At 44.4% G+C, this 23,776-nt stretch overlaps 1 protein-coding gene across 1 annotated transcript; it reads left to right on the forward strand.

Moving 5' to 3' along the window:
- Positions 1-3,638: 3,638 nt before the first annotated feature.
- LOC306980412 (ceramide-1-phosphate transfer protein-like) lies at positions 3,639-13,193 on the forward strand (the record flags this gene model as incomplete). The annotated part of the gene is made up of 7 exons (XM_079579768.1): positions 3,639-3,814; positions 4,903-4,937; positions 5,162-5,331; positions 7,906-8,035; positions 8,120-8,316; positions 10,920-10,935; positions 12,981-13,193. The coding sequence occupies exons 1-7, from the start codon at positions 3,724-3,726 to the stop codon at positions 13,191-13,193; spliced, it is 852 nt and encodes a 283-aa protein (XP_079435894.1). The 5' UTR covers positions 3,639-3,723.
- Between the last annotated feature and the right edge of the window lie 10,583 nt (positions 13,194-23,776).

A 23,776-nucleotide genomic window follows, 5' to 3' on the forward strand; every position in this document is an offset into this window, starting at 1 on the left:
TTCAGTTTAACCCCTTAACCCCCGCCTGAACCGAGCACAGTTTCTCCAGTTTGGCTTTACCCCAATCCAAAAGCTTCTGGGAAAAAGGTGAGAAAATAGCAACAAAACTGAGATGAAAACAATGATGGAAATGTGACAAAAAAGTGAGAAAACATTGACAAAAAATCACAAAAAATGTGACAAAAACTGACAAAAATGTGACAAAAAATGACAAAAATGTGACAAAAAATGACAGAAAAATGTGACAAAAAATGACAGAAAAATGTGACAAAAAATGACAAAAAAATGACAAAAAAATGACAAAAAAATGACAAAAACTGATAAAAATGTGACAGAACTTTGATAAAAATGTGACAAAAAATGACAAAAATGTGACAAAAAAGTGACAAAAAATTGATAAAAAATCACAAAAAATGTGACAAAAAATGACAAAAAAATGACAAAAAAATGACAAAAAATTGATAAAAAATCACAAAAAATGTGACAAAAAATGTGACAAAAAATGACAAAAAAATGACGAAAAAATGACAAAAAAATGACAAAAAATTGATAAAAAATCACAAAAAATGTGACAAAAACTGACAAAAATGTGACAAAAAATGACAAATAAAAATAAAAAAAAGATAAAAAAAAATAGACGAAAAAATTACAAAAATGTGACAACAAAATGAAAAAAAAAAATGTGACAAAACTTTGATAAAAATGAGTTGAATACCCAACAAAAAAAAGATGGAAAACAATGAGATGACGTGATGAAAAAGACCCTCTCGGTTCAGACGGGGGTTAAGGTTAATGGTTTAGAGCTATAACAACATGTGCCTAATTTCTCAATAAATATTATTCATTAACTTTATACAAACCTCTTTTTCACATCGTTTCTCCCTCACACTTCCTTCTAACAGCTGCTTTTATCACATGTTTTATTTGCACAAATGTGGAACAAAACTGTTTTTTTACAGTGAGTTCAAACTAATAAAGTTTTGCGAGAAAAGAAAAAAAAAGCAGACAAACAACGTTGCAGTGCATCATGGGTGATTCCAGCTCGAGGCGGCGGAGGATCCACAGGTGTTTCTGTGAAGGAGCCAGACGGAGCAGTGGAACCTCTGAGGGGCGAGTGGTCCAGGAGAACAGAGCAGCGCTGAGGGGCGACGGGATTACGTGACTACGGGATTACGTGATTACGTGATTACGTGATTACGTGGTTACGTGACTACGTGACTACGTGATTACGTGATTACGTCCGCAGAGGTCGAGACGCCGAGGATCATTTGAGTCTAAAGACGCTAAAGTCACAGATGTAAGTGCGGAAACTCTACTTTTACTCCGACTGTTGTTTGTTTTTCTTGTTTGTTTTACACCTGTTTGTTTTACACCTGTTTGTACAGCCCCCACAGCAGGGGAGGCATCGTTAGGCCCGGGGGCCAAACACGGCCCTCCAGCACAGAAACTCTGGCCCCCAATATGACATTAAGAAATATTATTATGCAAATAAGGGCTCAAATACCTGTTAAAGTACTTTGTATAGTGTATGTTATGTACATTGCCGGGCAAATGTATTAGAATGTAAGAGCCAAAGGTAATTTCTACCATCATTGTGCTTTTCTTTTCTTTTCTTTTCTTTTCTTTTCTTTTCTTTTCTTTTCTTTTCTTTTCTTTTCTTTTCTTTTCTTTTCTTTTCTTTTCTTTTCTTTTCTTTTCTTTTCTTTTCTCTGGTCTGTTCTGTTTTTATATGTCCTTGCATAACATCGCACTTATGTCATATATAATGTAAAACAGTGATTCTCAAAAGTGGGTCGCGAGCCTCTTGGGAACAATGTTTTCCATCTGAAACACAGAAACACACTGAAGTCGGTTAAATTCATATTATCGGGTTGTTTTGATCAGAATTTCAGTCTTCAAAGCAAATCTACAGCTTGTTCAATAAAAACATGTGGTAAATACAATATTTTACACAATATATGACAAATCGTCCTCTGTGACACAAACTCTCCGACCCCTGACCTACAGTGACTTCACCTCATGTGTTCACTCAAAGAAAAGGCCTCATGAGGTCATTATGAAAGTGTCAGTTCAGCATCAGTTCTTTTATAAATCCATTTTTAACACAAACCTTTGTCGATGTCACAACTTCTGTGATAAAAGTAGGAAAACTGTGATAAACACCTGCAGCAACAAGTGTTTCCTTAACGTTACAACAGCGCCCCCAGTTTGACGCTGGTGGCCAAAACGTGTACTGCAGCCACACTATAAGGGCTTAGCTTTTTGTTAACTTTTAACCTCTTAACTCCCGCCTGAACATGTTTTCTCCTGTTCTCCAAATCTAAAAGCTTCTTCAAAACAGCGGTAAAAAAGAAATAAAGAAAATGAGGATGAAACACAACAAAAAAGCGCTAAAAAATGACCCAAAAAACTCAAAAATGACAAAAACTCAACAAAAAAATGACACAAATCCAGCAAAATAAAAGACAAAAAACAGCAGAAAAAAGAAAAAAACAGCAAAAAAAGACAAAAATCCAGCAGAAAAAAGACAAAAATCCAGCAGAAAAAAGACAAAAATCCAGCAGAAAAAAGACAAAAATCCAGCAGAAAAAAGACAAAAAACAGCAGAAAAAAGACAAAAATCCAGCAGAAAAAAAGACACAAATCCAGCGGAAAAAAGACAAAAATCCAGCAGAAAAAAGACAAAAAACCAGTAGAAAAAAAGACAAAAATCCAACAGAAAAAAGACAAAAAACAGCAGAAAAAAGACAAAAATCCAGCAGAAAAAAGACAAAAAAACAGCAGAAAAAAGACAAAAATCCAGCAGAAAAAAGACAAAAATCCAGTAGAAAAAAAGACAAAAATCCAACAGAAAAAGACAAAAAACAGCAGAAAAAAGACAAAGATCCAGCAGAAAAAATACAAAAAAACAGCAAAAAAAATACCAAAATCCAGCAGAAAAAAGACAAAAATCCAGCAAAAAAATGACAAAAATCCAGCAAAAAAATGACAAAAATCCAGTAGAAAAAAGACAAAAATCCAGCAGAAAAAAGACAAAAGTCCAGCAAAAAAGTGACAAAAATCCAGTAGAGAAAAGACAAAAAAAACAGCAGAAAAAAGACAAAAATCCAGTAGAAAAAAAGACAAAAAAACAGCAAAAAAAATACCAAAATCCAGCAGAAAAAAGACAAAAATCCAGCAAAAAAATGACAAAAATCCAGCAAAAAAATGACAAAAATCCAGTAGAAAAAAGACAAAAATCCAGCAAAAAAAACAGCAAAAAAAAAAATCCAGCAAAAAAAAAGACAAAAATCCAGCAAAAAAAAAAATCCAGCAGAAAAAAGACAAAAATCCAGCAAAAAAAGGCAAAAAAACAGCAAAAAAAAGACAAAAATCCAGCAGAAAAAAGACAAAAATCCAGCAGAAAAGTGACAAAAGAGCAGAAAAAAAAGTTATGAAAAAGTGACAAAAACACATGAGGGAAATAAAAAGTGACGACAATGGCAAAGAGGAGAGAGAGCATTAGGTTTTGGCGGGTGATAAGAGGTGAAGTCACTTTTTCATCCTCATGTTGTTCATATACTTGTTGCCAGTGTTTGCGCCTGCAGCCTCTCTCCTGCAGGCGGCGCCACTGTGTCTGTTTCCGAGCGTCCTGCCCGGAGCAAAGGTCCCTCTGCAGACGGACTTCGACCCTGAGACCGGCCGCTCCGCCGCGTGTGTCTGTGGCTCCGAGTCCGCGCTGACATGAGGAGAAACCGGAGAAAAGTCCTGCGAAAAGTCCTGCTCACGGCCGCCATTTTGGCTCTGACGCTCTTCCTCAGCTCCTTCTGGCTCCGTGAGTTCATGTTTGCTTCTACGTCAGCGTCTGTTCAGAGTCAGGCTTGTTTTGAAGGTGAACTGTCCTCATGTCGGCTCAGGTCTCAAAGCCTGGCGTCAAAGTGCCGGCCCTGGGGCAGAGTAAACTGAGACGTGGCTTTGCTTCTGCGCCCACGGCCTCTGACCTTTAACTAATGCAGAGGCAGAGGCAGAGGTGGACGAGCCGCCGAAACACTGAGGCCGATGTTGCTCCAATAAGAAATAATATGCAAAAGTCTGGCCTAAAAGTTTGAATGTGATTATTATGGCTTTACCCAAATCTTAAAGCTTCTTAACCTCTTAACTCCCGCCTGAACCGAGGTTTTTTTAACATCATTTTTTTGTTGGTTTTCAACTCATTTTTTCCACTTTTTTGTCATTTTTTTGTCATTTTTTCATCATGTTTTTATCACATTTTTGTCACATTTTTGTCATTTTTTTGTCATTTTTTGTAATTTTTTTTAAATTTTTTCGTCATTTTTTTGTCATTTTTTTGTCATTTTTTTGGCACATTTTTGTCATTTTTTTGTCATTTTTTGTCATTTTTTTTGTCAAATTTGTGTGATTTTTTATCACATTTTTGTAATTTTTTCGTCATTTTTTTCATCATTTTTTTATCACATTTTTGTCATTTTTTTGTCATTTTTTTTGTCTTTTTTTTGTCAAATTCTTTTTCAATTTCTTTTCATCAATTTTTTATCACTTTTTTGTCACATTTCCATCTTTGTTTTCGTCTCAGTTTTGTTGCTTTTTCTCACCTTTTTTCCAGAAGCTTTTGGATTGGGGTAAAGCCAAACTAGAGAAAATGTGCTCGGTTCAGGCGGGAGTTAAGGGGTTAAAAAAATTACAAAACTATGACAAAAAATGACAAAAATTTGATAAAAAAAAAATGTACGAAAATGACTAAAAAGTTACAAAAAAGAGTTGAATGCCCAACAAAAAAATGCTGGAAACATAGATTTGATGACGTGAGGAAAAAGCTCCTCTGGGTTCAGGCGGGAGTTAAGAGGTTAAGCAGAAGTTTAAAAGTGTCTCTGTTCTAAACGCTGTGACCCGTCTCTCCCTCAGCTCCTGGAGGTCCTGGTCCGTCCCTCACACTCCAGGTACAAACTCTGCTCTTTTATCTGCACACTTTGATCCAGCGGGGTTTGTTTATGTTAACATGTTTTAACATCGGAGAGAGTCCGTGTTGTACATGTGCAGATGTTCCAGTGACACTGTATTTATTGTTCACATCTGGCTCTGGCTCAGTTAAATGCAAACGTTTTTGTCAGAACTGAATTAAAACTGTCCCTGAACCTGCGCTCGTGTTTAAACTGTGTTTCAGTCGGACTCTGAGTTGGGGGAGGAGCTTGGCCTCGCTGACCCCGCCCTCCGCCACTGTCCCGGCCAATCGTTTCAGAGCGCGGTGCTGCTGGGTCACCTGAGGGCGTGTCTGAGCGACGACGGGGACGTCCTGATTGGCCCGTACCTGCAGAGCTGGGACCAACTGGCGCTGTGAGTCACTCCTGTTCGGGACGGCCCGTGTTATAACAGTGCAGGAGCTCCTGTTCGGGACGGCCCACATTATAACAGTGCAGGAGCTCCTGTTCGGGACGGCCCACATTATAACAGTGCAGGAGCTCCTGTTCGGGACGGCCCACATTATAACAGTGCAGGAGCTCCTGTTCGGGACGGCCCACATTATAACAGTGCAGGAGCTCTTCGTGAAGGGTAGAAGGTTTGGACCAATGGGCGCTGGCTGCTCTGCTTTATGACCACCACACTGGGGGGCCGCCATTGCTGTAGTACCTCCATATCGCCACTAGGCCCCCATTGAAAAGCATTGGAGTTTTGACGCCTTAAAGAGGGGGTGTTCTGCTTTTTTCAGTCCCATAGCACCAGTCTATATCACACTACAATGATGACAAAACCTTCTGTGACAAAAAAAATAACAAAATGACAAAAAAAGACAAAAATGTGACAAAAAAATGACAAAAATGTGACAAAAAAAGGACAAAAAAAGGACAAAAACTGAAAAAAAAGACAAAAAAATTACAGAAAAATGACACAAAAATAACAAAAAATGACAAAAAAGTGACAAAAAATGACCCAAAAAAAGACCAAAAAATGACAAAAATAACCCAAAAAAATGACAAAAATGTGACAAAAAAATGACAAAAAAATGACAAAAAAGTGACAAAAAACCACAAAAAAATTACCAAAAATGACCCAAAAAAATGACAAAAAAAGTGACAAAAAATGACAAAAAAGACAAAAAAAAGACAACAAAAAAATGACCAAAAAATGACAAAACAGTGTCAAAAAACGACAAAAAAAGTGACAAAATCGGCCTCTGTCTCTTTAAGAACCTCTGAGCCTTTAGACACGCCCCCTCCACACGCTGTCTGTGGCATCAGTGGGGAGGGGGTTCTGCTGAGGAGCAGTGGTTGGTTACTCGGCTCGGAGGCGTCTCCAGGAGGTGGGGGCGTTCCTAGGAGGACTCAGGCAAACCTATCCCTAAAATGGCCGCCATCAGAGTTTTTACAGATCACTCAGAAATACGTGAATGTGCCAAGGCAACAGCCATGTTTTTAATGAGGGAGTGACAGGATAACATGATGGAAAGCTTGAAAACGTCAATTTTGCAGAATATCCCCCCTTTAAAGGGACTATACGGAGGCTAAAAATGTTAAAATTAAGTATTTTCCTCAACATTTTTCAACAATGTCCTAAAACGAACGTCCTAAAACCCTGCACTGTCACTCAGAAAGGTGTCATGCACGAGCTTAATATAGAAGCTGCAGTTACACGTATGACCTGAGGTGGCAGTAGTGAGTAAAAAATGGCTAACTTACATCTAGCCCCTTTAATGATTTTTCCCTCTTTTTTGCCATTTTCTGGTGGAATCTGAACTTATTTATCACATAAATAAAGTCAAGTGTAAATCGGGCCCATCTGGATGTTTTCTCACAGCAGATTGTTCAGTAGAAGATAAAAAAACAGCAGTCGTAGCTGGCGCTAGCTAACCGTTAGCATTAGCCCGATGCTAACATGTAGCATCATGTTAACATTCTCCGTTTTTTAACCCCTTAACTCCCACCTGAACCGAGCACATTTTCTCCAGTTTGGCTTTACCCCAATCCAAAAGCTTCAGGAAATGTGACAAAAAAGTGACGAAAAATTGATGAAAAAGTGGCAAAAACGTCACAAGAAATAGACAAAAAATGGAGGAAAAAATGACAAAAATTTGACAAAAAATGACCAAAAAAAAAGACAAAAATGTGACAAAAACTTGACAAAAAAATGACAAAAAAAAGACAAAAAAGTGAAAAAAATGACAAAAAAATAACAAAAAAATGATAAAAAAAAGACAAAAAAAGACAAAAAAAAAAAAAAAAAAGACCAAAAAAAAAGACAAAAAAAGACAAAAAAAATGACAAAATGACCCAAAAAATGACAAAAAAGTGACAAAAAATGTATGAAAAAGTGGCAAAAATGTCACAAGAAATAGACAAAAAATGGAGGAAAAAATGACATAAAATTGACAAAAAAATAAAAAAATGTGATAAAAACTTTTTTTTTTAAATGACAAAAATGTGACAAAAAAAGTGAGAAAACTTTAACAAAAAAGTGACAAAAAAATTATGAAAAAGTGGCAAAAACGTCACAAGAAATGGACAAAAAATGGAGGAAAAAATGACAAAAATTTGACAAAAAATGACCAAAAAAAAAGACAAAAATGTGACAAAAACTTGACGAAAAAATGACAAAAAATTGACAAAATGTTACAAAAAAAAGACAAAAAAGTTACATAAATGAGTTGAACACCCAACAAAAAAATGATGGAAAAAAAGTCTGATGACGTGAGGAAAAAGCTCCTCTCGGTTCAGGCGGGAGTTAAGAGGTTAAAGTATTTATGGGCTGTTGAGCCACTTTGTTCCTCCCCATGTCTTTGTATCTTTATTTAGTAGAAACTATGTTCATATTTCAGCGTTTGTTAAAGTAGTTTTTGAATAATTAGAGAAAGTTGTCGTTTAGTTTAGCCGCTCTTCCAGGTGTCCCCCTCGTGAAGGTCTTCTTCTGCCGCAGGTTCATGGAGTCTCTGGGGCCGATGGTCGGGTTCTTCTCCCACAAAGTCAAGGAAAAAGTGTCTCTGATCCGCCAGCTGTCCGTCAAACACGCCGGGGATTCTGGGAAAGGCGGGGCCGCTCCGGAGGGGGTAAGAGCGCCCACATGGAGTCTTTTAATGACGACACTGCCCTAGCGTGACCAGAGAGTGACCGTGAGTCCCCGTGTGTCTCAGGCGTACCGCTCCCTGCGCTCCATGGTGGCAGCGGAGCTGGACCGGGGCCTGGTCGGGTTCTCCCTCAGGACCGAGTCGGGCTGCAGGACGATACTGAGGCTCCACCGCTCCCTGCTGTGGGTCAAACTGGTGCTGCAGGGACTGAGCGAGGACCCGGACCAGCACGGGGTCTACAGGACACCCGGGGAGATCGCCAGGTAATGATAAAACAACACGGGGGCTACAGGACACCCGGGGAGATCGCCAGGTAATGATAAAGAACCAGCACGGGGACTACAGGACACCCGGGGAGATCGCCAGGTAATGATAAAGAACCAACACGGGGACTACAGGACACCCGGGGAGATCGCCAGGTAATGATAAACCAGCACGGGGGCTACAGGACACCCGGGGGAGATCAACAGGTAATGATGAACCAACACGGGGACTACAGGACACCCGGGGAGATCGCCAGGTAATGATAAAGAACCAGCACAGGGACTACAGGACACCCGGGGAGATCGCCAGGTAATGATGAACCAGCACGGGGACTACAGGACACCCGGAGAGATCGCCAGGTAATAATAAACCAACACGAGGACTACAGGACACCCGGGAACATCGCCAGGTAATGATAAAGAACTAGCACGGGGGCTACAGGACACCCGGGGACATCGCCAGGTAATGATAAACCAGCACGGGGGCTACAGGACACCCGGGGAGATCAACAGGTAATGATGAACCAACACGGGGACTACAGGACACCCGGGGAGATCAACAGGTAATGATGAACCAGCACGGGGGCTACAGGACACCCGGGGAGATCAACAGGTAATGATAAACCAGCACGAGGACTACAGGACACCCGGGGAGATCGCCAGGTAATGATAAACCAGCACGGGGGCTACAGGACACCCGGGGAGATCGCCAGGTAATGATGAAGAACCAGCACGAGGACTACAGGACACCCGGGGACATCGCCAGGTAATGATGAACCAGCACGGGGACTACAGGACACCCGGGGAGATCGCCAGGTAATGATGAACCAGCACGGGGTCTACAGGACACCCGGGGAGATCAACAGGTAATGATGAACCAGCACGGGGACTACAGGACACCCGGGGAGATCGCCAGGTAATGATGAACCAGCACGGGGACTACAGGACACCCGGGGAGATCAACAGGTAATGATAAACCAGCACGGGGACTACAGGACACCCGGGGACATCGCCAGGTAATGATGAACCAGCACGGGGTCTACAGGACACCCGGGGAGATCGCCAGGTAATGATAAAGAACCAACACGGGGACTACAGGACACCCGGGGAGATCGCCAGGTAATGATAAAGAACCAGCACGGGGACTACAGGACACCCGGGGAGATCGCCAGGTAATGATAAAGAACCAGCACGGGGACTACAGGACACCCGGGGACATCGCCAGGTAATGATAAAGAACCAACACGGGGGCTACAGGACACCCGGGGACATCGCCAGGTAATGATAAACCAGCACGGGGGCTACAGGACACCCGGGGAGATCGCCAGGTAATGATGAACCAGCACGAGGACTACAGGACACCCGGGGACATCGCCAGGTAATGATGAACCAGCACGAGGACTACAGGACACCCGGGGAGATCGCCAGGTAATGATAAACCAGCACGGGGACTACAGGACACCCGGGGAGATCAACAGGTAATGATAAACCAGCACGGGGACTACAGGACACCCGGGGACATCGCCAGGTAATGATGAACCAGCACGGGGACTACAGGACACCCGGGGAGATCAACAGGTAATGATAAACCAGCACGGGGACTACAGGACACCCGGGGAGATCAACAGGTAATGATAAACCAGCACGGGGACTACAGGACACCCGGGGAGATCAACAGGTAATGATAAACCAGCACGGGGACTACAGGACACCCGGGGAGATCGCCAGGTAATGATAAACCAGCACGGGGACTACAGGACACCCGGGGACATCGCCAGGTAATGATGAACCAGCACGAGGACTACAGGACACCCGGGGAGATCGCCAGGTAATGATAAACCAGCACGAGGACTACAGGACACCCGGGGAGATCGCCAGGTAATGATAAAGAACCAACACGGGGACTACAGGACACCCGGGGAGATCAACAGGTAATGATAAAGAACCAACACGGGGACTACAGGACACCTGGGGAGATCAACAGGTAATGATGAACCAACACAGGGACTACAGGACACCCGGGGACATCGCCAGGTAATGATAAACCAGCACGGGGACTACAGGACACCCGGGGACATCGCCAGGTAATGATAAACCAGCACGGGGACTACAGGACACCCGGGGAGATCGCCAGGTAATGATGAACCAGCACGGGGTCTACAGGACACCCGGGGAGATCGCCAGGTAATGATAATAAACCAGCACGAGGACTACAGGACACCCGGGGAGATCAACAGGTAATGATAAAGAACCAGCACGGGGACTACAGGACACCCGGGGAGATCAACAGGTAATGATAAACCAGCACGAGGACTACAGGACACCCGGGGAGATCGCCAGGTAATGATAAACCAGCACGAGGACTACAGGACACCCGGGGAGATCGCCAGGTAATGATAAAGAACCAGCACGGGGACTACAGGACACCCGGGGACATCGCCAGGTAATGATAAAGAACCAGCACGGGGACTACAGGACACCCGGGGACATCGCCAGGTAATGACCGGGTCTCCGACAGAGGCCGGGTTCGCGGCTGGCGGAGGCAAATTAAAGCCGGTCTCTAAAACTAGTAGAGCATTTACGGTATTGTTCTCTCGTTGTAGGGAGGCCTACACCGTGGCCCTGGCTCCTCATATATGTTCTCTCGTTGTAGGGAGGCCTACACCGTGGCCCTGGCTCCTCATCATGTCTCGTTCTCTCGTTGTAGGGAGGCCTACACCGTGGCCCTGGCTCCTCATATATGTTCTCTCGTTGTAGGGAGGCCTACACCGCGGCCCTGGCTCCTCATATATCGTTCTCTCGTTGTAGGGAGGCCTACACCGTGGCCCTGGCTCCTCATATATCGTTCTCTCGTTGTAGGGAGGCCTACACCGCGGCCCTGGCTCCTCATGTATCGTTCTCTCGTTGTAGGGAGGCCTACACCGTGGCCCTGGCTCCTCATCATGTATCGTTCTCTCGTTGTAGGGAGGCCTACACCGTGGCCCTGGCTCCTCATATATGTTCTCTCGTTGTAGGGAGGCCTACACCGTGGCCCTGGCTCCTCATGTATCGTTCTCTCGTTGTAGGGAGGCCTACACCGTGGCCCTGGCTCCTCATGTATCGTTCTCTCGTTGTAGGGAGGCCTACACCGCGGCCCTGGCTCCTCATATATCGTTCTCTCGTTGTAGGGAGGCCTACACCGCGGCCCTGGCTCCTCATGTATCGTTCTCTCGTTGTAGGGAGGCCTACACCGTGGCCCTGGCTCCTCATATATGTTCTCTCGTTGTAGGGAGGCCTACACCGCGGCCCTGGCTCCTCATGTATCGTTCTCTCGTTGTAGGGAGGCCTACACCGCGGCCCTGGCTCCTCATGTATCGCTCTCTCGTTGTAGGGAGGCCTACACCGTGGCCCTGGCTCCTCACATATGTTCTCTCGTTGTAGGGAGGCCTACACCGTGGCCCTGGCTCCTCATGTATCGTTCTCTCGTTGTAGGGAGGCCTACACCGCGGCCCTGGCTCCTCATATATCGTTCTCTCGTTGTAGGGAGGCCTACACCGTGGCCCTGGCTCCTCATATATGTTCTCTCGTTGTAGGGAGGCCTACACCGTGGCCCTGGCTCCTCATGTCTCGTTCTCTCGTTGTAGGGAGGCCTACACCGCGGCCCTGGCTCCTCATCATGTCTCGTTCTCTCGTTGTAGGGAGGCCTACACCGTGGCCCTGGCTCCTCATGTATCGTTCTCTCGTTGTAGGGAGGCCTACACCGCGGCCCTGGCTCCTCATGTATCGTTCTCTCGTTGTAGGGAGGCCTACACCGCGGCCCTGGCTCCTCATGTATCGTTCTCTCGTTGTAGGGAGGCCTACACCGTGGCCCTGGCTCCTCACATATGTTCTCTCGTTGTAGGGAGGCCTACACCGTGGCCCTGGCTCCTCATGTATCGTTCTCTCGTTGTAGGGAGGCCTACACCGCGGCCCTGGCTCCTCATATATCGTTCTCTCGTTGTAGGGAGGCCTACACCGTGGCCCTGGCTCCTCATGTCTCGTTCTCTCGTTGTAGGGAGGCCTACACCGTGGCCCTGGCTCCTCATGTCTCGTTCTCTCGTTGTAGGGAGGCCTACACCGTGGCCCTGGCTCCTCATCATGTATCGTTCTCTCGTTGTAGGGAGGCCTACACCGTGGCCCTGGCTCCTCACATATGTTCTCTCGTTGTAGGGAGGCCTACACCGTGGCCCTGGCTCCTCATATATCGTTCTCTCGTTGTAGGGAGGCCTACACCGCGGCCCTGGCTCCTCATATATCGTTCTCTCGTTGTAGGGAGGCCTACACCGCGGCCCTGGCTCCTCATATATCGTTCTCTCGTTGTAGGGAGGCCTACACCGTGGCCCTGGCTCCTCATGTCTTGTTCTCTCGTTGTAGGGAGGCCTACACCGTGGCCCTGGCTCATCATGTCTCGTTCTCTCGTTGTAGGGAGGTCTACACCGCGGCCCTGGCTCCTCATTACATATGTTCTCTCGTTGTAGGGAGGCCTACACCGTGGCCCTGGCTCCTCATGTCTCGTTCTCTCGTTGTAGGGAGGCCTACACCGTGGCCCTGGCTCCTCATGTATCGTTCTCTCGTTGTAGGGAGGCCTACACCGTGGCCCTGGCTCCTCATATGTGTTCTCTCGTTGTAGGGAGGCCTACACCGTGGCCCTGGCTCCTCATCACTCCTGGTTCCTGCAGAGCGCGGCGGAGCTGGTGTTCGTGGCGCTCCCGGACAGGAAGTACTTCCTGGGCCTCGTCTGCGTCCACAGCCAATCAGAGGCGGCGCCCGCCCTGCGCGTGGTCGTCCGGGGCCTGGAGCTCGTGCACCAGCGAACGCAGGAGATTCTGGAGCGAAACGGGCTCCTGCTGCTGCCCTGAGGAACCAGAGGAACCAGAGGAACCACACGGGACCACACGGGACCACACGGAACCACACAGAACCACACAGAACCACACAGAACCACACAGAACCACACGGGACCACACGGGACCACACGGGACCACACGGAACCACACGGCAGTGTTAATTTAAAATATTTAGTCTTAATTTTAGTCAAAGTGATATTTTTGTGACTAAAATTGGACTAAAACTAAATGAAAAGTTTCTCATGAGACTAAAACTGTGACTAAAATGTCCAGATATTTGAGTCGACTAAAATCAGACTCAATAAAAATGAAAAGGAGAGACTAAAATCATCCAAACTTGTATTGAGCGTCTGAAAGAGCCTCAGATCATGTTTAAAGGATCAGCTCTGAGCTTTGTTCATGTGGAGCAGAAACATGAAGCAGAGGAACAACATTAAACATGATTAGAATTAATATTATCAATGCAAAGTCCACTACATTAGTCTGAAATTTAGTCGACTAAAACTAGACTAAAATCGAATTACATTTTTGCCAAAAGACTAAGACTAAATTAAAATATGTTGTCAAAATTAACACTGCCACACGGAACCACACAGAACCACACAGAACCACACAGAACCACACGGAACCACACGGAACCACACGGCTGCTGCCCTGAGAGGAACTGTCCAATCACACCAGACTTTATTTACAGATCTCTTTAACCCTAGAACTCGATCGCTCAGATCCAAAACCCGTCACTAACGCCGAGAAAATCCACCCGATAAAAAGAACTCATATAAGAACTTATATGAAACTGTGTCATGTCCAGTAGTGTTGGGCGATGTTCCTTAATTGTCCGTTGACGATGTTTACAGTGAACCATCGTCCATTTCTCATTATAAGCATTTTTTAAAGACATTTCCATAGCCTCTATAGAAGCTGCATATTACTATGTATGTTAGGAAAATGTGAGATTGCAGATAAATGGATCTAAACTAAACCTGATCTGAACAGAGTCACGGACAAAACTTTTGCAAAAGAAATGTGTTAAAACTCGTGCGTAAAGTCTGAGAGGAGAACGACTTATTCAGAGTCAACTCCTCAATACCTTCTCACTCTAATACAAATGTAAATCAGAGCTTATTCTCTGCATTTGCTCAGTTTTAACGTAATGTTTAAGAAACAGTGGGTGAACAGGACAATATTTACACGTTTGCGTCGTAGCTCATGTTTCTGAAGCCGCTCCAGGCGCCGCCCGGTCCGTGAGCTGTAACCTCGTACCTCCTGCACCGCCTCATTCCCTCCTCTCTCTTTCCTCTCTCGGTTCTTCGTGAGAATAATCTAAACCCATGGTCGCTCAGCTCGCTCCGATGTGAGAGCATCTCGTCATTTTAAAACGGTGTAAGTTTCCGCACGAAGCAAAGCAAAACCACGCGGTGTCAAACTCTGAGAGAGAGAGAGAGAGACTGAAACTAGAGCATATTAGTTATATTCGTGATTGAATTTACAGTGCAATCCCTGCAAAGTTTGTAGGACGATGATATCGATCGTGATGGACGATATCATCGTCCATCACGATCGATATCATCGTCCATCGGCACAACCCTAATGTCTAATAAAATGAAAGAAAAGCATCATGAGAGGACCAGATAAAAATGATCCAAAATTACTGGAAAATTCGGAATTTTGTGAAAAAAATAAAAATAAAAAATAAAATAATGAAGATGTGACGTAGTTTCCTGGATGTGTGAGACATCTCTGGTGAAGCTCCGTGTCCTTCAGGAGAAACTAAATCTAAATAACTCTGTGTTCCTCACTTACTGTGAGGCCAGAGACACAAGAGCAAAGAAATAAATAAATACACTAACCCTCCCCGACCTTCAGCACTATGGAAACATGAGGCTGTAGGAGAAACACCCAGGCCACTCAGAGATGTCCAAGACAGAGACCCAGGACACTCAGATCAGGAACATCACAGACGATCGTGTTCTAGGGTTAAAAACAACAAAGCGTCCACAGCACAAAGAGGACAGAGGTTAAACTGTGGTTTGAAAGAGGAACGTCGGGCTTGGTTTTCACCTTTCTCCAGTTCACAACGACCTCCTCCGGACCTGGAGGCTCTGCCATACTAACGAGGCTGACACTCGGCCCAGGACAGATCCACAGGCAGGTCAGGGCCGTTCAGACTGAAACTCAGACTCAGAACTACAAACATGTGCAGGCGAGAGTAGCTGTTTGTAGAGGGGGAGGGGCTAATCCGAGCTGAACTCCTCCCTGTGGTCCTTTTCTGAGCTGAACCTCGGTGTTGCTGACGAAGCCTTTTGGATGAGGAGGAGAAACGTTCGACACTTCAACTACAGAGTACAGACGAGGACTCAAGAGCAATAAACATTTATCTGATGGTTTCAATGGGCTGTAGCTCAGCAGATAAACTTGTATCATCTGGACAAACCTCGAAATGGAAACTGAATTAAATTGTGATTCCTCTTGTCACACGCTGCAAGAACTACTTCTGTATTTAATATTTATTTACATTTTTCTTCCATATTCTTGTTCCAAACATTTCTTAGTTTTTAAACCCCTTCATTTTCAATAAAACACTTTTGAAAATGTCCTGGTGATTCTTTATTCTTGGCTCTTTTCTACCGTCATGTTTTCATCCTTGTTTCTGTTGCTTTTTTTCTGGAAGCTTTTAGATTTGGGTAAAGTGCAACTGGAGCAAAATGTGCTCGGTTCAGGCGGGGGTTAAGAGGTTAAAACCCTTAACCCCCGCCTGAACCGAGCACATTTTCTCCAGTTTGGCTTTACCCAAATCTAAAAGCTTCTGGAAAAAAGCTTTGAAAATAGCAACAAAACTGAGACAAAAACAATGATGGACAAAAAAGTGACGAAAAATTTATGAAAAAAATACAAAAAATTGACAAAAAATTGACAAAAAAATGACAAAAAAAATGTCAAAATTTGATAAAAAATCGACGAAAAAATGAATAAAATGTGACAAAAAATAACAAAAAAATGACAAAAAATGTGATAAAAAATGACAAAAAATGTGATAAAAAAATGACAAAAAATTGACAAAAATGTGATAGAAATCAACGAAAAAATGAATAAAATGGGACAAAAAATGACAAAAAAATGTCAAAAATTTGACAAAATTTGACAAAAAAAAATGACAAAAATGTGGCAAAATTTGACTAAAAAATTGACCAAAAAACGACAAAAATGTGATAAAAAATTGACGAAAAAATGACAAAAATGTGACGAAAAAAGATGACAGTAAAGTTACATAAATGAGTTGAAAACCCAACAACAAAATGATGGAAAAAACGTGATGCCGTGAGGAAAAAGATCCTCTGGGTTCAGGCGGGAGTTAAGAGGTTAAACGTTCTTTATTAGGACATTGTGTTGTTGCATACGCGATACAGCAGGGGGCGGTGGCTCCTTTTGTTTTGGCCTATAGAACATTTGTTGTGAAAGTTTGTTCAACAGGAAGTGTGCTTTTATTATGAAGGTCCTCTTTACTGATGGAAACAGGTGAGGCTGTTCCTCCTCTCCCCTCACCGGAAGAACACCCAGCTACCGGAAAGTTCCACGTGTGTTTTCCACCTCATTAGCGGTGACGCCCGGACACCTGCGGAGCCACGCCCTGGTGGAGCAGCAGACCAGAGGACTGCAGGTCAGAGCCAAACTTCTGATCTTCTAATGAAACTTACTAAAGCTTCTCCACTGTAGAACAACAGTGAAACGCCTCATTTGAAAGCTAAGCTCGACCTCACTGATCCGAACTTTGTCATCTGTCTTTTGTCTCTTTTTTTTGTGTTTGTTTTCGTCTTGTTTCCGTCGCTATTTTGAAGCTTTTTTTTTCTTAAAGCTTTGATAGTTTGGGGTGAGTTTAAACTGGAGAAACTGTGCTGGGTTCAGGAGGGGGGGGAAGAGGCAGGGCCGGACTGGGACTGAAAAAGGGCCCTGGGCTCTGACCAGCCCGGCCCAAATTAACGTAAATGCAGCACTTTTACAAAGACGTATGTGAACCTCTTACCTCCCGTCTTAACCCAGTGCATTTCCTCATGTTCGGTTTTACCCAAATCTAAAGGTATAACGCCTCATTTGAAAGCTCAGACCTACAAAAGTGATTGTACCCTTTTGTCACGTTGTTGCAGCATGTTTTTGTTGTTTTTTCATTACTTTTTTGTGGCTTTTTGTTGTGTCTTTGTCAGTTTTTTGTCGTTTTTTTGTTGCTTATTTCGTTGCTTTGTCATGGTTTCGTCACGTCACTTGTCACATTTTTGTCGCTTTTCTGGCTCACTCGTTGCCATTTTGATGCTTTGCTTTTAAGCTCTTAGATTTGGGTAAAGCTCGGTTAAGGCGGGGGTTTAAGAGGTTAAGGAGAAGATTTAAACTGGTGGCCCTTCTGTGATCTTCCAGAATGGACACATGGCCAGTCCGCCCCTGGGAAGAGGTTTAACTTTGCGTCAGGAGCTGCGTCGTTCCGTCAAACTGAAGGAAATAAACAAAGAACAGACACTTTTTGCTTTGGTGGTGGTTTCTGTCTTTACCTTTTACCAGAACCAACAATAAAAGCAAAATGAACAAAATCTGGGAAAAAAACACTGACCTACATGTGATTTTTTTGGGCCTAAACTAACACTAATATACTTCCTGTTTAGTTCTGTTGCTCACGTGCTCATTTAGTTCAGTGTCTCAGCTTTGACCCTAAACCTTAAACTGACCTGTCGATAAATACTTCCCTGGTCCAGATTTTGAGAAGTCGATGCTTTTCTTTCAGAGAATCCAGCGCTGGATCTGAGGAGGTGAGAAAACTCAAACATCTGATGAAGACGTCCCGGTGAGTGGCTGCTGGTGCTGCTGGTGCTGCTGGTGCTGCTGGTGCTGCTGGTGCTGCTGGTGCTGCTGGTGCTGCTGGTGCTGCTGGTGCTGCTGCTGGTGCTGCTGGAGCTGCTGGAGCTGCTGGAGCTGCTGGTGCTGCTGGTGCTGCTGCTGGTGCTGCTGGTGCTGCTGCTGGTGCTGCTGGTGCTGCTGGTGCTGCTGGTGCTGCTGGTGCTGCTGGTGCTGCTGGTGCTGCTGGTGCTGCTGCTGGTGCTGCTGGAGCTGCTGGAGCTGCTGGAGCTGCTGGTGCTGCTGGTGCTGCTGGTCGGGTCAGGGTTCGCTCTTACATTACTCACTTTCCGCCCTCTTCCTCCTCCTCTAACCTCTTCTTCACCTTCATGAATGCTTGAACTTTGTCCTGACTTTGCTGGACGAGCGTCTGATGAAGACGTCAGCGCTGAGTGACCACGTTAATATTAAACATCCTCTGCAAACACATCCATAAACCTTTGTCTCTCACTCTCACTTTGCTCCTTCTCTTCTACAACTTCCTCCTGTTTGTTTCACGCCGGGAAGTCGGATCAGGAAACGTGTCTTCAGTCACTGTGAGATCAATGTTTAGCAACACATCGTACAGGCCGAGGTGCTAGTGTTCATGTTTTATCCTGTGGTGAGGTGCTAGTGTTCATGTTTTATCCTGTGGTGAGGTGCTAGTGTTCATGTTTTATCCTGTGGTGAGATGCTAGTGTTCATGTTTTATCCTGTGGTGAGGTGCTAGTGTTCATGTTTTATCCTGTGGTGAGGTGCTAGTGTTCATGTTTTGTCCTGTGGTGAGTTGCTAGTGTTCATGTTTTATCCTGTGGTGAGATGCTAGTGTTCATGTTTTACCCTGTGGTGAGTTGCTAGTGTTCATGTTTTATCCTGTGGTGAGATGCTAGTGTTCATGTTTTACCCTGTGGTGAGTTGCTAGTGTTCATGTTTTACCCTGTGGTGAGTTGCTAGTGTTCATGTTTTATCCTGTGGTGAGTTGCTAGTGTTCATGTTTTACCCTGTGGTGAGTTGCTAGTGTTCATGTTTTACCCTGTGGTGAGTTGCTAGTGTTCATGTTTTATCCTGTGGTGAGTTGCTAGTGTTCATGTTTTATCCTGTGGTGAGTTGCTAGTGTTCATGTTTTACCCTGTGGTGAGTTGCTAGTGTTCATGTTTTATCCTGTGGTGAGTTGCTAGTGTTCATGTTTTATCCTGTGGTGAGTTGCTAGTGTTCATGTTTTATCCTGTGGTGTTGCTAGTGTTCATGTTTTATCCTGTGGTGTTGCTAGTGTTCATGTTTTACCCTGTGGTGTTGCTAGTGTTCATGTTTTATCCTGTGGTGAGTTGCTAGTGTTCATGTTTTACCCTGTGGTGTTGCTAGTGTTCATGTTTTATCCTGTGGTGTTGCTAGTGTTCATGTTTTATCCTGTGGTGAGTTGCTAGTGTTCATGTTTTATCCTGTGGTGAGTTGCTAGTGTTCATGTTTTATCCTGTGGTGTGTTGCTAGTGTTCATGTTTTATCCTGTGGTGTTGCTAGTGTTCATGTTTTATCCTGTGGTGAGTTGCTAGTGTTCATGTTTTATCCTGTGGTGAGTTGCTAGTGTTCATGTTTTATCCTGTGGTGAGTTGCTAGTGTTCATGTTTTACCCTGCGGTGAGTTGCTAGTGTTCATGTTTTATCCTGTGGTGTTGCTAGTGTTCATGTTTTATCCTGTGGTGTTGCTAGTGTTCATGTTTTATCCTGTGGTGTTGCTAGTGTTCATGTTTTATCCTGTGGTGTTGCTAGTGTTCATGTTTTACCCTGTGGTGAGTTGCTAGTGTTCATGTTTTATCCTGTGGTGAGTTGCTAGTGTTCATGTTTTACCCTGTGGTGAGTTGCTAGTGTTCATGTTTTATCCTGTGGTGTTGCTAGTGTTCATGTTTTATCCTGTGGTGAGTTGCTAGTGTTCATGTTTTATCCTGTGGTGAGTTGCTAGTGTTCATGTTTTATCCTGTGGTGAGGTGCTAGTGTTCATGTTTTATCCTGTGGTGTTGCTAGTGTTCATGTTTTATCCTGTGGTGTTGCTAGTGTTCATGTTTTATCCTGTGGTGTGTTGCTAGTGTTCATGTTTTATCCTGTGGTGTTGCTAGTGTTCATGTTTTATCCTGTGGTGAGGTGCTAGTGTTCATGTTTTATCCTGTGGTGAGGTGCTAGTGTTCATGTTTTATCCTGTGGTGAGGTGCTAGTGTTCATGTTTTATCCTGTGGGGAGTTGCTAGTGTTCATGTTTTATCCTGTCGTAGCTCTGACTCTGATTTTTCCGTCTGACTTTAGTAAAATATAGTTTTTGTTGTTACGTTTTTCTTTCTGGATAAATCCGGGTTTAAAGTCGACGAGAGCTTTTATCAAAACCAATCCATGAGTTAACTCGATGTTGCAAAAACAGACTTTAATGAATGACGTTTTAAACTAAATATTAAAGCTGCCTCAGCTGTGTTTTGACTGTGTCAGTAAGTGGAGCAGCGCCCCCTGCTGGCCCTCCACACACTGCACTCATCATATTCAATGAGATCCAGAAATCTCATCATGTGAAACATATTTATCAGCATAAATAAGATTTTTATTTATTTATTGACCTTTATTTAACCAGGATAGTCCCACTGAGATTAAGAATCTCTTTTTCAGGGGAGTCCTGGCCCCAGAGGGGAATCTATTGTACATGTTTTTAGTGGTAGGGGAAACCGGAGTACCCGGAGGAAACCTACGCAGACACGGGGAGAACATGCAAACTCCACACTCCCCGTCCAGATGGGAATCGAACCCGGGACCTTCTTGCTGTGAGGCCGTGCCGCCAATCTGTAGCAAACTAAACACTTCGACTTTTATTTATTTGCTAAACTTAGACTTTCATGTATTATGCTCTAAATGCAAAACCAAAATCTATTTTTTTTATATAGCACATTTAAAACAACTGTTGACCAAAGTGCTTCACAAAAAGGTCTACAGTACAGAAAAAAAAATCAAAAAAATAAACAAAACTCAATATACAAGCAGCACAGCACTAACAGCTCAGATTTGGGCCACACATTTGTGCTAAACAGTTTTCAAAGATTTAGCATAAAAATGTGTTAAAGCAGTGATTTAAAACGGTCAGAGTCTGAGCAGCTCTGAGGTGGAGCAAAAACACCATTTTAGAACTAGGTTTACGGTGCAGAACCTTGTTTTTCTCGCAACCCTTGAACGGCTCACAGCCTCCCGGTGCTTTTCTGTGTAATAGAGCCTCATAGCCCCGCCCACTCCCGGTCACGTGTCGGTCCGACATAAAAGTCACGTGTCTTTTGAACATGAACTTTCCGAAAAAGAGTTTAATGGCACGACGCCGGTGTGCTAACTACCCACACATGTGCAGGTGTTTTACAAGAAACAAACAGCACTTGAAAAAATACTTGTTTCATGTCTGTGAGTTAGCACATCGCTGATTAGCCGTAGTTAGCACATCGCTGATTAGCCGTAGTTAGCACATCGCTGATTAGCCGTAGTTAGCACATCGCTGATTAGCCGTAGTTAGCACATCGCTGATTAGCCGTAGTTAGCACATCGCTGATTAGCCGTAGTTAGCACATCGCTGATTAGCCGTAGTTAGCACATGGCTGATTAGCCGGCGCCGTGATGTTAAACTCTTAATAGTTGACTTTTTCGAAAAGTCAATGCTAATACATGGGATTTTTAGTGTCGTACCGCGACCCGTGGGAGTGTGTGGGACTGAGGAGCTCTGAGGAGGAGAAACACCCGACGGCTCCTGTAGATTTTGGATGAAACAAAGGGACATTTCATGAGGATTTCAGCCAGAGCAGGTCGGTCACATGTTTGTTCTATCATAATGACACTCAGTTTAGCATTAGCAGCTAACAGTCAGTTAGCCGCTAATGCTACGCTCTGACTGTGTTAGCTGCTAATGCTAAACTCTGACTGTGTAGCTGCTAATGCTAAGCTCTGACTGTGTTAGCTGCTAATGCTACGCTCTGACTGTGTAGCTGCTAATGCTAAGCTCTGACTGTGTTAGCTGCTAATGCTACGCTCTGACTGTGTAGCTGCTAATGCTAAGCTCTGACTGTGTAGCTGCTAATGCTAAACTCTGACTGTGTAGCTGCTAATGATTAACTCTGACTGTGTAGCTACTAATGCTACAGTCTGTGATAAATTGAGATATTTAATTGTAAAAAAATAGGTTTATTGGCTTGTATGTTTTGCTGTTTGAGTGTGTGACCCCCCCCCCCCCCCCCGATGGAAGTGGATGAAGCTGAAGGGACGGAGCCGCTAGAGAACAGGTGAATAACGGCTCATCTGACTTTGTTTTTCTACAGTTACATAAGTCAGATCCATTTCTGTCAGAATTGTATTTAATTGATAATTATGGACGAACTGATTTTCTTTCAGTGAATCCAGCGCTGGATCACGGACTGAGTGAACTCTGCTGGAAACATCTGATGAAGACGTCCCGGTGAGTGGCTGCTGGTGCTGCTGGTGCTGCTGGTGCTGCTGGTTTTGCTGGTTTTGCTGGTGCTGCTGGTGCTGCTGGTGCTGCTGGTTTTGTTGGTCGGGTCAGGGTTCGCTCTTGCATTACTCACTTTCCGCCCTCTTCCTCCTCCTCTAACCTCTTCTTCACCTTCATGAATGCATGAACTTTGTCCTGACTTTGCTGGACGAGCGTCTGATGAAGACATCAGCGCTGAGTGACCACGTTAATATTAAACATCCTCTGCAAACACTTCCATAAACCTTTGTCTCTCACTCTCACTTTGCTCCTTCTCTTCTACAACTTCCTCCTGTTTGTTTCACGCCGGGAAGTCGGATCAGGAAACGTGTCTTCAGTCACTGTGAGAGAGATTGTGGCTCCTTGTGAGATGTTTGCTGCTCAGAGATGGGCCTCAGGCTGATGAACGATCACAGGGTCCAGTCCCATCCAACCTTCATAACCTCCTACATACATAACACTACATACACCAACACACGGCTGGAATACGCTGGTGTTTCAGACCTCGTGCTGTTTTTGCTGTGAATAGGCAAGTTTTGTCAGTAAGTGGAATCGTGAACCCTGTTCTGCTCTAACTTTTTTCCTGCAACCATTGAATGCCTCACTGCCTCCCGGTGCTTTGTTCTTGAGGAAAAGAACATTGAGCTTTAGGTTCAGCATTTAAATATTTCCTCTGACAAAAGACATAGTGACTGAATAGTTTCCTTTCTGTTTGTAACTGAACATTGTGCTCGATTTCGTGAGCAAATGAGCGCTTTATTACCTCTGAGAGAGAGATGGAGACAGAAATGGATTCAGATGTTTCAGAAGCTCCTCTCTGTTCATTTCTTTGTTGAAAAATAGTTTAAAGACCGGAAAGCCCTCATAAAAAGCCATGTCTTCTTCTCCCTGACCGCATTAGCAAACAACACGGCTGGGGAAGGGGCTGCGTCATCTGCCTCGACTTATGGGAAGTGCAACGTCTTAATACAATTTATCGGAGGGCTGGTCAAAAATCATCACACAGACCAGATTGACATGTATGCTCTAGGGTGAGACCTGTCCGAGCCTTATGGATCCTCAAAGGCCGGGACAAGGTCAGAGCCCACCACTTACCGGGCGGACGGTCAAAGCTGAGTCTGTTCAAGCCCACCACCTTCCAGACCGATGAAGCTGAATCTGCTGGAGCCTTCTGGACCACCTATTGGACCTCCTTAAGGTGAGACACACCGGCTGCTGCACCTCATGGCTCTTTTAAACTCTCTT

This window comes from Gobius niger, assembly GCF_951799975.1.
Source record: "Gobius niger genome assembly, chromosome: 21".
Lineage (NCBI taxonomy): Eukaryota > Metazoa > Chordata > Actinopteri > Gobiiformes > Gobiidae > Gobius > Gobius niger.